At 33.1% G+C, this 13,776-nt stretch overlaps 1 protein-coding gene across 3 annotated transcripts in view; it reads right to left on the bottom strand.

Annotated features, from left to right (window-relative positions):
- CSMD3 (CUB and Sushi multiple domains 3) overlaps positions 1–13,776 on the bottom strand; it is a 572,913-nt gene that overhangs the window by 134,448 nt on the left and 424,689 nt on the right. For all 3 annotated transcript variants that reach the window (XM_005516952.3, XM_005516953.3, XM_088051522.1), the window contains one exon: positions 4,404–4,520. In XM_005516952.3, the coding sequence (XP_005517009.1) occupies positions 4,404–4,520 (117 nt within the window). The remainder of the gene's footprint in view (positions 1–4,403; positions 4,521–13,776) is intronic.

Below are 13,776 nucleotides of genomic sequence, written 5' to 3'. Positions count from 1 at the left end.
CTGCCTGATATTCATTGCACAATAATCTCTCAGTTCTAGAAAAGGATTCTAAAGTCTTTCATAGATGAAACTCTCACTTATGTACATTTGAATGAGGCTTAAATAGCTAACTGCAGAAAACTGAAGAAAAGGACCGCCATAAACTTTTTAATGCTGAGCTCTTGAAGTTCAGTTTCAAGAATTTAATATGAATCATGCTAATGTTTTCAGATACTAGTACAAGATCCTTTGAAAATATTGCACTAACAGAATGATTTTAAGAGAAATGACAACATGGCAACAGAGTAAAAAGAATGCCAAGAAAAAGGGATGAGGTGTGAATTTTCTATCAAATATTGGTATTATTTATACAGGAGGTACTTCATCCCATTGTTAACAATAAATATTTGTATGTACATCCTCAGCATTCCATGATGTTCATGCTATCCTTTAGAAAACTGAGAAAACAAACCAGAAAATGGAATTACTCAACTAAATAGAATTTAATTAAATTTCTGGATTAAGTGATACAAATTTTTAAAATATTTTTAGTTTTTACATGAAGCTCCTTGTGATAGTCAGTTTTTATGTTTTTATATAAAAAAAAGTTGTGGAAAAAATACAAAAAAAATATAGAAGATTTTCTTACTTAAAAAAATAGTTTTAGGGTTACATTAAAAAAAGTGTTAATAAATTAATGGTTCCTTTTCTCGGAAGTCATTTTGATTTGAAGTCATTCTCTTATTGGGAGGGAAAGGTGAGCTGAATTACTTTTTATAAAAGACAGGGTACAAGCTGGATCACTGTCTCTTTCCTCTGAAATTACTGTCTTGGACCTTTATACAGCTGGACACTCAAGTATTTCGAGCAGTCTTTGTGGTTTCGCTCCACCTTGTTGACAAGTAATCAATTGTTTGAACAGCGCAGTCTCACAGACTTTGATGTGGTTGCTTGTATAAAAAGAGGGTAGGAGAAGAATCAGATTCCTGCCTGTGGTTGTATTCTAATATTTTAGATCATATTCTTTCATTTCTATCTGATATTTCTATTTCTGATAGCATAGCTCCAAGCCACACTTACATATCTTACTGTGTAGGTTCAATCTATCTTTTTGCTCTAACAAAAAAAAGCAAGCCATTTTCTGAGGTCAGATGATTTAAAATCTATTTTACTGTTAAGAATATTAATTCAAAAAACTATAGATGACACCATTATACAGAGAAGAGCATACAAATTAGGTCATGTCCGCCCGGGAAAAAAAATAAAATCTCAAACATCTGCATTTTAATTGTAACCAAAGCTGTATTTGAGGATTGAACAATTAACAATCATTACACCGCTTTAAAATATCAGTGGGAGAGTGTCAAAAAGCTGAGTTTTCCATGTTGAAAAAGATTTTGCCTGTAGCACACTGTGTGCTTTTGTGAATAATTTATCTTGCAGCTTAAACCTGTCATGGTATGAAATATTGCAACTGTGATTCTGCATGACAGAATAGTGAAACACTGGGAAAAAGTCCACATTGAAATGACTTTTCCACAGAATTTTTGACTTGAGAACCTGAGAAGCTGCAGATGAAATAGGTTTTCTTTTCAGTCCATCAAAAACTAATCCAGGCCAATGAGTTCCCTTCTACACACTGAATATGTTATTACATTGTTTGTGGGTTTTGTCTATATTGACCAAGTTTTCACTTTTTTTTCTCTGTTCTTTGTTATGAGTTCTCATATAGTGTATTGGATGCCAAAAACAGTTCTTGAAGAGTTTCCATTCAGCAAATATTTGATTGCTGTATTTCACATTGAAAGCTGGAGCCACAGAGAAGATGACAGTTTTGTTGCTGTTTTCTTTAGGAAAATTAAATTATCTCATGTCAGCAGCTTTGCTGGAGTACCCCTTCATTCTCAAAAATGTTATTTTGACTCTTTTTTGTTGTGAATAATCTCTGTCAAATCTACATGATGTGATGCATACTACCACGTGAATTGAATAGGAAATCTGCTGTCTTTTTCCATGAAGGCCAGATTTTTTTGTGACCATCTTGTCAGTGAGTGATCTCTACATACCGAGAATTGCAAGTGGAGACTCTTAATGCAGTATCTTCTATCAGTACCCAAAACAACAATTAAAGGAACAAAGTTGCTGCTTACTAAAATTGATCTGAAAGACCTCAGCATTGCAGTTTTATGCCTATTCTTTTCTGAAACTGTACTTAAATAAATTTTGATGAGTGAGAGGTAAAAGCTATTAGATAAAACACACACATTACTTATACTATAAAATTTCTGACCGAGACAAATAATTACATCAAATGTAAAAAAACTTCAGTTAAATCAATTGCCAAAATGACTTTGCCTTTCTTAATGGTTTTTACTGGAATAATTTAACTAATGATAAATAACAGAAAGAGCCCAGGTCAGGAAAAAATATATATTAATAACTTAAAAAAAATTGTACACTGGTACAATTCAAAGAAAGATTCAGATTTTAAAATGTGAGCTTCTGGGTGTGAGGATTTCTGCTTCCTATTACTGTGTGAGTATCATTGGAAAAAAACCAGCTAAAACGGAAAAATCTGCTTTGGCACTTGTTTCAATGTGTCATGTCATCCTCATTTGGAGTGGTTACTACCAGATATAATTTTTACCGTTCTTTTTCAACACATTTTTGTTTTCTGCATGCATGAAAGTGGATCAAATATGATCCATGATATATTCTACAGGTACCTGAACTAATTGTCAAAATACACTGTTTAAATACAAGAAAAAATGTAAAGGTTTACCCTTTACATTTGTCTGTCCAAGGTAGGACAGACAAAAAGTTTAGATGTTCTATCATATTTATATTCCACAATGTGTCACCGAATCCTTGTATGCTAACGTTAAGCATATCTAAACCTTTCTTATTACATCAGCATTTTTTTGTCTAATTACTGTGAAATGATCAAACAGAATTCCTTAATACTGTTACTATCATGATTAGTGTGTAAGTAAACCAGTATTTCTCAAATTATCCCAAATAACTATGCAGAGCAGTGGGACTTTTCTCCATTTCCATATGTTGTTTTGGAAAATCTGGCTTTATTTCTGGAAATCAGAAAACTACATTTCAACCAAGAATGTCAAAAATATGAAGTACAAAGAATTAATATTTTGAATCTTTTATTGTAGCAGTTTTAAGGATTTACATGTTGATGTCTGTTTCATAAACTAAGTATCACTATACTGATATTAAATCAGTAACTTCAGATTTGATGAAATTGGAGGACATAAACTTTAAAGTTTACCTAGAAACAATGAGCTGTATCAAAAGCACATGCTTATAATAGCTAGAAATAAATCAAGAATTGTTCAAATGTTTTTATTTTTTTCTTAATATTTTTGGAACAAGGAGAGATAGGCATGACTTAGGAGACCATGCTTTTAAAAGGCTATTTATTTTGTAGCAGTCTATGCACCTCTACACTATACACAAGAACAAGCTAATTGGATGTTAAGGGAGTTCAGACATCATGAGTGTGGCAGATGGACACAAAGCAGCTGAAGCACTGTCTTTAACTTGGCTAAGAGGTTTGCAGAATCAACAAGAAGGAAGGTTAAGAAATACCCATCCTCATCCCCGGGCATCTGTAATCTGACAAACTGAAATGTGAGTTCTGGGTCAGAATGAAGTCCTGCTTATCCAAGCATAAATCTAAAGCATGGATATTTAAAGCTTAAAGGATACTCATTATGTGGCATGCTGCTTACCAAGAAGTCATAGTGAATGAAAAACCATCAGCTGTTATCATAGATGTTTAATAATAAAGTGAGATAAAGTAATTCATAAATCCAGGGAAATAAAACTGTCTTTGTATGGGACAGAAGACACCATTAAAATACTCATTTAGTCAACAGAAAAAATGTTAGTATGGAAATGAAGTTTTGATGGAGGTTCAGAGAATCTACAAGACCCAAGCAGACACATGCTGCTCTAATTTCATTTGTCAATAAGGACTATGCCATTGCCGCACAGTGCAGAGAAGCCAAGGGCTAAAAGAGGCAGATAATTAAGATAAACATTGCTTCCCCTGCTTATACGGACTTACTGGAGCTATGCTTCACTTTCTAGAGCACAGGCACATGATCTGGGGTGAAAAGAAACCTGAAGTGTTACCACTCACATATTTGGTTAGCATCACAGTAGTATCCTAAGTCACATGCTAGCTATCACAGCAAGACAAAAATACTGAACAATAATTACAAAAGATAAAGGCAAATGTAAGAGTTTTGAGAAAATAATTTACTATAAAATGATAAAAGTGTTAATATTAAAACAGCTTATTCACATTTATAATTTTATGTAAAAGCAACCATACAAATTATCCAGAATTGTTAAAAGTATCCAAGCAACAAAACAATATGAATGAGACCACACCTACTTACCAAATTCCTTAGGAACAGTGATAGCGTAAATACAGTTGTGACCAACACTGTAATTCTTGGGGTAGTTTGGTGATAACACAGTCCCTTCAGAACCTGTTGATCGGCTTCCACAGGGTGCTAGAAAGTGAAGATAACCAGATTTAAAAAATGTAATATTTAAAAAATCAGCTTAAATTGTGTTATGAAGTAGAGAGACACAGAGTCCCCAGGCAGGTGCATTTGTTGTACGGTGGTATATGATATTACAGGAAATTCTATTACACTTCTACACTGGATTAAATTTGTACATCCTGTGACATACCGAGTGTATGCAATTTTCTCATATATCAAATGAGAATTGATGGCACTCTGCAGTTTTCCAGATCAATTATTTTTTCTATACAATTTATACACCATCTTAATAAAAACAATGATGTGGTTTATATGCAGTATGTTATTATTTACAGCATACAAAACTATTATTCATTCATACGATGCTTTATACTATAAGAGCATAGATTATACAGCCCTTCTGCACAGTAGTAAATTCTTACTCATGCCAATATACTCATCATACAAAATGTCTACAACTGTTGAAATAAGAAAGTCAGGATTTCTTGACTAAACATGATGTACCACTTACTTATATCTCAATTATTTATAACTTTATATATATAAAGTTATGAGCACATGCTTTTCTTTAACACAGAAAAATCATGTTTATGCTACCACAGCCATTATACTTGATGAAATGGAAGATAGATACAAATGGTTTTTACCACAATAATGTATTTTTCTAAGGTTTATACTAAAACCTAATATTTGGAATTATTCAAAAATGTCAAGCAAGAAACAGTGTTATTTCTTTTTTTTCATCAGACATACTGGTGCATATATATGAAACATTGTTTGTTCAATGTTAGTGGTTTCCTCTGTCTATTATCTGCTTGTTACACAGACTTAGTAATTTAGGGCTTTAATTTAGATTTAACCCTTATATGTTTTCAAGACTAGCATCTCTTTAGAATAGTTTTTCTCTTTTGGACTAGAAAACATTTTTAATGATTTTAGTGTTAACTTATCTATTTAATAAATTTATTTCCTGTTAAGACACAAATCTATAAATGAAGTGGTACTCAATGTTTCATTTGTTAAACACATCTGTGTTTTTTTGTGATATTCTCTCAGAACATTAATACTTCATGAATGATATTGAACAAGAAAAAGATGGTTTTATTAATATAATTCCAGATGACTTTTATCTCAGTACCTGTCATACTACATACCAGATATTTATTAGTGTAGCTACAAATCATATATAAAATCAGCTATATTTTAACATTACTTTTAGTTAATTCACACAAAATATTTGGTTCAGTATACCATGAAAAGAACACACCCTTAAAACGTAGCAAGTTAAGGCCCAAACACTTTGAGAACAGATTTATGCAATTTGCATTAGCACGGATTCCTTTAAGTATGGTGTAACTTCAGAGTTTGACAGACTGTGTACCTGAAACAGGAGCAGATGGCACCTATTGCTCCAGTTTGCATACACAATTTGGAAATGATTGAATGGATTGGTGTGAAAGTCACGGTATTTGAAATGTCAACAGAAGGGTCTTGACTTTGGCTTGTGCACATGTGTATGCATGTGGCAGATGTGGCACATATATTGGAGCTGAGTAAATCCGTCAGAACTCGGATCAGGATGAGGTCTTGGCGATGCTCAGCCCAGCGGATGGGCACACGACTGACACAAACAGGAAACACTGACTACCACATGTGCATAGAGCACTGCCCTCTGTGGCTGAAAGAGTAATCTCAGTGCCTTCACTCTATCCACCACCATGTGAAATACTAGAAATCATGATTTCTTGAGAAAACATATTTAGATAATACAACTACTGAGACTTTTTCCAAGAAGCAGTGTCTTGGCTGAGCCTCATTTGCAGAGACTTATTTGCCAGGGGTTACTGGAAAAACACAAAGTAAAAAACCTTCACTATTTAAATCCAGCCAGCTTGTAAGTACTCAATATTTTCTATTCTTAATTTTGGGTGAAACAGAAATTAATATGGAAGAATATAAGTAACAAAAACATTAAAATAAGAGAAATAAGATAGTAAACCAAAAATTATCCCTAAATCAATTTCCCTCTTTACTGTTTGTGAGTTGAATAATTAAGCTACAATCACCAATACCACTGTCCCACTCCAGAACTTATATCATTAAACCTTCTTAATCAGCAGATATAAATAATGTGCAAATTTAGGGTAAAAAATACAATTCCACTAAAGTCAATGACATTGACACAAAAAAGAACATAATTTCACCCTTAATGAAACTTGAAGTCTTAGTACACAAAGGCAATACTTAAAATTAAGAGCCCTTAGCATACAGTGGACCTTTCGTTACAAAGAAAAATGAAGATTTTTTATACTCTGATTTTGTGTTATTCTTACAGGTTATGCTACTAGTAAAGGCATTATCTTAATTGTAAAAAAGGGTTCTTACACTTGTATGCTTAAGCCAGAGCAAAATATATTTATCTGTGTTGAGATCTAGACAAAATCTGTCATGATATTTGCAAGATAGTATTACAACAGGTAGTACAGAAAAAAATCACAAAATAATTTTATTGAAAAATGCTTATAGATTTCTAAAAGTCATTAAACCTAACAATTTTTGCAAATTAAAAAATAATCTAGTACCTTCAAAAATCTGAGAGTTTTCATGAATACTGAAGTATTGTTCAAATAACTTCCAAGTCTCTAAAAGGCAAAGATAATGCCATTTTCTTTTACACTTGATAATTAAAATGTTTATATGACACTTTGTCTGAAACATCTAAACATTTTTCCTACACGCTGAATTTCATGAAAGTAACATACATCTGCACTGGATTTATAATGGGGAGTTATATGTTCACACAAGAGAAGGTGGCATATATCTGTTCACACAAGGGGAGAAGAGACACAGTACAAGTCTGCAGCAGGATTTCCAGTGAGGATCTTTTAGGTACAAGGTCTTTCAACAAGAGTTGTCTGCACTTTTGCTACAATGTGCTCAGCAGACTGGAGTTAGACAGGAACTATTTGATACTCTGGCATACGCAAGATATAACCAGCAGTAAGAACTTGACATCTGTATTAAGTATTTCCTTCCCTGAATTTCTTTCCTTAGTCTTCTCTCATTCTGGATTTTTTCACTCGTCCCTTTCTGAGTTTACTTTTCCCTTATTATGTCCCTTATTTTCCAACTGCTTCTGTAATGATTCTTTTACCTCCACAAGAATTCACATTCCTGGGTCTCAAAAGCAACTAGTACAAAGAGAAGTTGGTTCAAGATGAAAGCATTCAGTTTACCTTTACAAGCTGAGAAAATGTTAAATTTTGTAAATCATTAGGTAGTGAATCTTATAAACTCTTTATAGCAGCTGGACAGCCCTCCAAGACATTTCTGAATGTGTCAGGGAGGAGGAAGAGGTTTGCTTGATATTTTAGTAAACTTAGAGTGTTCTGACTGCATTTCCTTCCTTACATTTTGGGAAATGTTTAATTTAAAATGCCAAAAAATTTCAAGAAGGGATTTTACCCTGTCACTAAACATTAATTCTCAGAAATCAAAGATGGACATGAAGCTATAGCTACAGTGAATTGAAAGAATTAACTTGATGCAAACATGTATCCTCCAGAAAACAGCTACCATCAAGTTTGGAGAGATGTAAAAGTTCCACTATTAACGTGCTGGCCATTGACTTACACTTAAACCAGCTAAGTAGGTCTCATTGACTTTGTTTCAGTTTTATAGTGGGATTTATTTAGTTTCCTTATGAATAGAAAGTCAAAGACTTATAAATTGTGAAAATCTACTTGTCTAATTATTATGCTCTGCACTGCAAAGTCTACTTATAGTAAAAGTCTAGCAAACCCATCACACCCACAAATATAAATTGTTAAAACAAACAAAAAATGCAGCAAATTCTGAGAACCATTCCCCTGGGAATGTAAAACACCCTGCAGAATAAAATAATCCAACCAACCAACCAGCAAACAACAACAAAAAAACCTTCAGGAGGCAACTGATATTTTTAACGTAATTCTCCAGTAGTATTTCATTATTTTTTAGTAATGTTTGCTTAGACTCTGAAATTCTACTGTATTCCCTTATGTATTTATTTATGCTCCAGCCTATTCTAGTTTATTCACCAAAATGTTATGCAGTATGCTGTCCTTGTCCTGCTTTCCAGGGTCAGCAATGGAGCAGTAGTGAGAGAGCAAGGGACTTAACCATGGTAAGGATGTGATAAAGATCAGTGAGTTGATGCATTGCTCGCTATTTCCTTGAAACATTTTTAGCATTAATGGCAAAGAGTTCCTGTGTGTGCTTAACCTAACGATAGCTTGCCCTGTAAAACAGCATCCCCTGTAGCCCTTGACAAACACCACCACAGAAACAACAGAGAATCACGCATTTGGTATGGAAATTGGCAAGCATTTTATCTGGAAGATTACCCACCTTGATCATTAGTATTCATTTACCTTTGTCAAAGAACTACATTCTACTTTATTATGGCAGTGTATTAGTAAACAGAGAATGCAATATAAAATGCATTACCATCAGAGTGACATCTTTTCTCAAATTTCAGTAGTTGTAAAAGAAATGTAGTTGAAAACCACAGAGGGAAAATCACCCAGCAGAACAATAGGTTCTTGTAATCTGTGCCTAACTACTGCTATAAAGTCAAATTTTCTGTGCCTCCAGCAAAATAATACAGTGTTAAAAGCCCCAGTCGTGCATATTGCTCACATGTTTTGCATCAGGCCTTTGCAGTTTAACCGAAAAAGAGAATGCACAAGGTGAATGTTTAGTAAGAAAAAAGCGAGGAATGGACTACCTAAGTATGAGAAGCAATTTCAAATCTCTTAATATTTTTTTTTTTTAAGAATTAATATATTTGCTATAAATTTTTTTTATGCAGCTTGAAGTTTTTGATTCCTACTCTTGCTTTCAGATCACCTACTCTCTAGCTCCTACAGCTAAGATCTAATATAATTTAATTTTATTTTCTGATTTAAGTGCCATATTGTACCATCCATTTTTAAGCAGCAGTTCTCAGTGGAATCAATGGGGAACACTGCTTAAAAATGAATGGCATAATATAGCTTTATGTCATGCAGATAAATTTGATTACACAGCTATAAATACAATCAAAAAATAAGAACAACTGTGCATACCATCTGGAAAAGGAGGGAAAAAAATGCCTCGAAGAACTGGTAATGGGACACTTACTTTTTATCTAATGGGTTGCTGTTTCAAAACCCAGTCTAAGGTACATAGTATTCAATTAATCTAAATGAGTAGGTTCAGAAAAAGGATTACTTGATTTATCTTTATAAAATTTAATATATTATTGTGGTTCAACCCCAGCTGGAAACTAAATACCACATAGTCCTGCTTGCTCATCTGCCCTGGTGTGGGAGTGAGAGAATTGAAAGGGTGAAAGTGGAAATTGTAAAGAAAAGGAAAATAAAAGAAGAATGTAACCCACGAAAGACAAGTAACACAAATTAAAACACTTGCTCACCATCAAGCAACCAATACCTTCCTAGTTACTGATCAGTGGCCCCAGGCCAACCTTCCCCCTGTATTATTGCTGAACATGGTGGCAAAAGGTACAGAATGTCCCTTTGGCCATTTGGGATCAGCCGTCCCAGCTGTGGTGCCTCCCAGCTTCTCGTGCCCCTCGAGGCTGTTCCCTGGTGGGGTGGTATGGGGAGCAGCAAAGGCCTTGTCTCTGTCTAACACTGCTCAGCAGGTATGAAAACGCTCTGGTATTATCAAAACCAGCAAAAATCCAAAACAAGTCCTACTAGCTACTGTGAAGAAAATAAACTGCATACCAGCCCAAACTTCCACATGCATTAAATCACTGGATGCTCTCTTTCCTAGTCTCATGTCATACAATATCATTCTACTTATCCCTTGTAGTCCAATTAAGAGATTTTCAGTTGCAATGATTTCTTGTAGTGGTTATAAGTAAACAGAAAACAAATACAGTAACTGATATACCATATAAATTATTTTATACCTAGAAGGTGATATAAATAATATATATATTATATAAATATATATAAAGATGTAATTTTTATGCAAAGGACATTGTAACATATAAAAATGGTAGACATTTATTCTAAAAGGAAGAACCTAAAGCTGCTTTGACAATACAATGAATATGTAAAAGACAATCTGATATAGAAATGTATGTTTTAATTGCTACTTGGAAAAGAAGAAATACACTAGAAGTAAAAAATACAGAGAGACAGTGCAACATCATAATATTGAAAAACAGTGTGAAACAAAAAATATAAGTAAGAATATAGAAGATTTCCATACTGTAATCTCTTCAGTCTTCACAACAGATTTCAACTATGCAATCAAAACTGATGTAAAAAAATGAGAGAGAAACTCAGGCCAATATATGTAAAAGTATTTGAATGTGATTAGTTAAAACAGTGGCCAGCAGAAGCTGGCAATTTAGAATTTTCTAAAGCAGGCCCTGAATCATTAAAAGAAAATGGGGAAATGATGGCATTATGTAAAAACAAACAAAACTCCCAATACAAAACAAAACAAAAAAGAAAACAAAAAACCCGAAAAACAACAAAACCCCCCAAAGAGAAATTCTAAGTTGCAACTTAAAAGAAGTATTAGCAAATGTAGAAATGCAGGATCAAAAGCACCTAGCAACTGTTGCAGAAATACTTAAAAGATCAAAGGTAGATTTTGAGTTGCATTGAAACACTGCTGTAGAGAAAGATATATCTAAGCTAGGCTTTAATGCAGACATAGAAGGCAACATATTATTTCCATTTAAGAGCACAAAAGTCTCAGTAAGAACATTACATCAAGTTTTTGCCATTTACAAAAAAAAAAAAAAACAAACCAAACTCTATTTTCATATTAAAACAAAGTTTTGAAATACTAGGGGGGAGTTCAGTCCCCAAAAGAAGAATGAGACATGGGCAGTCTGGTCACTTCTTGAAGATGTATTAGATTGAGATAAACATTAGAGAATTAATTGCCAGCAATTCTAGTATAATAAATAAATTTTAGAGATTCTCATAAATATTTTTAGTAAGTTAATGATTTTTTGTGTGATTCTTGGAAGAAAGACAGATATAAATATCTGCCACAAGGGGTTAAGGATATCAAAGCAGACGAGACAGTATTTATTATAACTGGTTATGGATCTATTCGTATTAGTTGATTCTAGGAAAACAAAGGAAGTCTGTTCAATATTCTTGGTGCTGGCAGTGCTAAACCCACAAAGAAACTGCTATAGCATGGTGGGTTATTTAACATTTTCTAGAAGAGGAACTCATAGAGAAAAAAAGACTGAATATAAAAGTATAAAATGGGAGAACACCTAAAGGCAATTCTTAAAAAAAACCCAAAAAAACAAAAAAACAAAAAAAACCCACAAAAATCCCCAAGAACCTAAACCTATATTCTAAGTTTTCTAAAAGATGCATAATCAATAAAATATGTCTTGTAAGGAGAAAACCAAAAAACTCAGTATCTGTACAACAGGTAATTAGCAGATAAACATAATTAGAAGGATTTTAAGAAGTACATTTCAAGAAGAAAGTATCTCTTTTAAATAAAGAGAAGCAGCAGAAAATTTAGAAGTGCTTTTGATGTTAATACATAAAGTTTATATAAATACATAAAATGCAATTAAACACACTATTAGATTATTTCTATGTAAATTTATCTAACAGTTCATCAACTTTTACCGCCGAAGCCAAATAAGCCAAATAACTTCGTATATTCAGTTTCTGTTTCTTAAAATCTTTTAAACAAAACTAGATGCCTTTCTGAAGATTCAAAAAGCAGATTTTATACAGCTGATTATGAGATACACTTCTATATTTAGGGGAAAACTAACTTTAGAAACAATGTTGGCTCTCAATTAAATGATTAATTATAAACAGCAATTATTTTCAGTTTTTCTTTATGGAACTGTGGTGCACAGTTTTCAAAAATTCCATATATTTTTCTCAAGTGCTGGAATCAAGTGCTGTTTAAAACTGGTTTACTAAATTTACTTATTGTAGCCAAGTGTAAGAAAAGTGTGAAATAGTTTTTTTTTAATAAAAACTGAGATGTGGCAAAAGGTCAAAATCCTATATTTTTTGTGCTGTAGAATGGGTTCATATCTGATATCTCTTTCATAATACTGGCTGTTATAAAATATCCAAAATAACATCAGTTTGCAAAATTATTTCTTCCTAATTTATTTTTCCTATATTTTTCTGAAAAAATTCAATTAGCTGGAAATTAGACGTATTACTGTCTCTGCCCTGAGTAAATTCAAGCCCATTTTAGATGAGCAGTAAAGTGAACAAGCATAAGTGAAAAATCCTGTGTTCCTATTTGAATTCTCAAAGCCCTAGAGAGAATATTAAAGGAAATTTGAAAAGTCAGATTTCCAATTTTATAACCCAAAATCTAATTCTATATAATGATTCCATTTTTAAATGTCAGGGTAGAGCTATACATCATAAATTATTTATTACCAAGGCCTGTGGCATATAAATGTCAAAATATTCCACAGCATAATCAGACACCAAATAAATAACCAAGTATGCTTAATATATTAATAATTAATAAATAAAACTAAAAATACCCAGATTAAAATTAATCTTAAATTATAGGAATTTTTAAATCTCTGTTTAACAGATACATTAGTAAATTCTGAATTTAAAATAGCTAAATTGCATGCAATTATTATTCTTAATCCTTCATTTTTCTGCTAATACTGCAAGAAATAGCTTCCTGAAAGAAAGCTTTCTTCAACAGAGAGCCGGGGATTAAATTAAGTCTTCTAGAATCTTAAGTGATATTTAATGCATTAATATTTTTCTTAACTTTTGAAGGTATTGTGTGCAGCTGATGAAAACTTCCTATGTCACTTGCATCTAGAACAAGGAGGGGGATCTGAGTTCTCCCTGTCTTGGTGTTCCCGTGTGAGCTGGAGGATGGTGAGTGAGGTTTCTCCTCTTGCTCATGTTTCTCACTGCTCCAGTTGATAAAACCATTAGAATGCCATGTGACAACTTTCCAGGAGTCTTCCACTGCAGGAACACCCACTTGATAATGTCGTGTTCTTTCACTTAAGTAATGTCTTGTTTTCTTTTGCCAATAAAATTGAATTAAAGTAGCAGACTCTGAGAATGGAGCCAGCAAATAGGAGAAAACATTTTCTAACTTAACCTTTTGTGCTAGAATAAAGATCTGTGCAGTGAAACAGTCTCTGCTTATAATAAATGGAGGTGGAATAGGTCTCTGCAGTCAGCCTGCGCCTTAGCACACAGATTCATTCCCT

Source organism: Pseudopodoces humilis, chromosome 1, assembly GCF_049639895.1.
Source record: "Pseudopodoces humilis isolate 2021_Gansu_Grassland_sample_001 chromosome 1, ASM4963989v1, whole genome shotgun sequence".
Lineage (NCBI taxonomy): Eukaryota > Metazoa > Chordata > Aves > Passeriformes > Paridae > Pseudopodoces > Pseudopodoces humilis.
The sequence above is the reverse complement of the archived record's forward strand: the minus strand, read 5'-3'. Positions and strand labels throughout refer to the sequence as shown.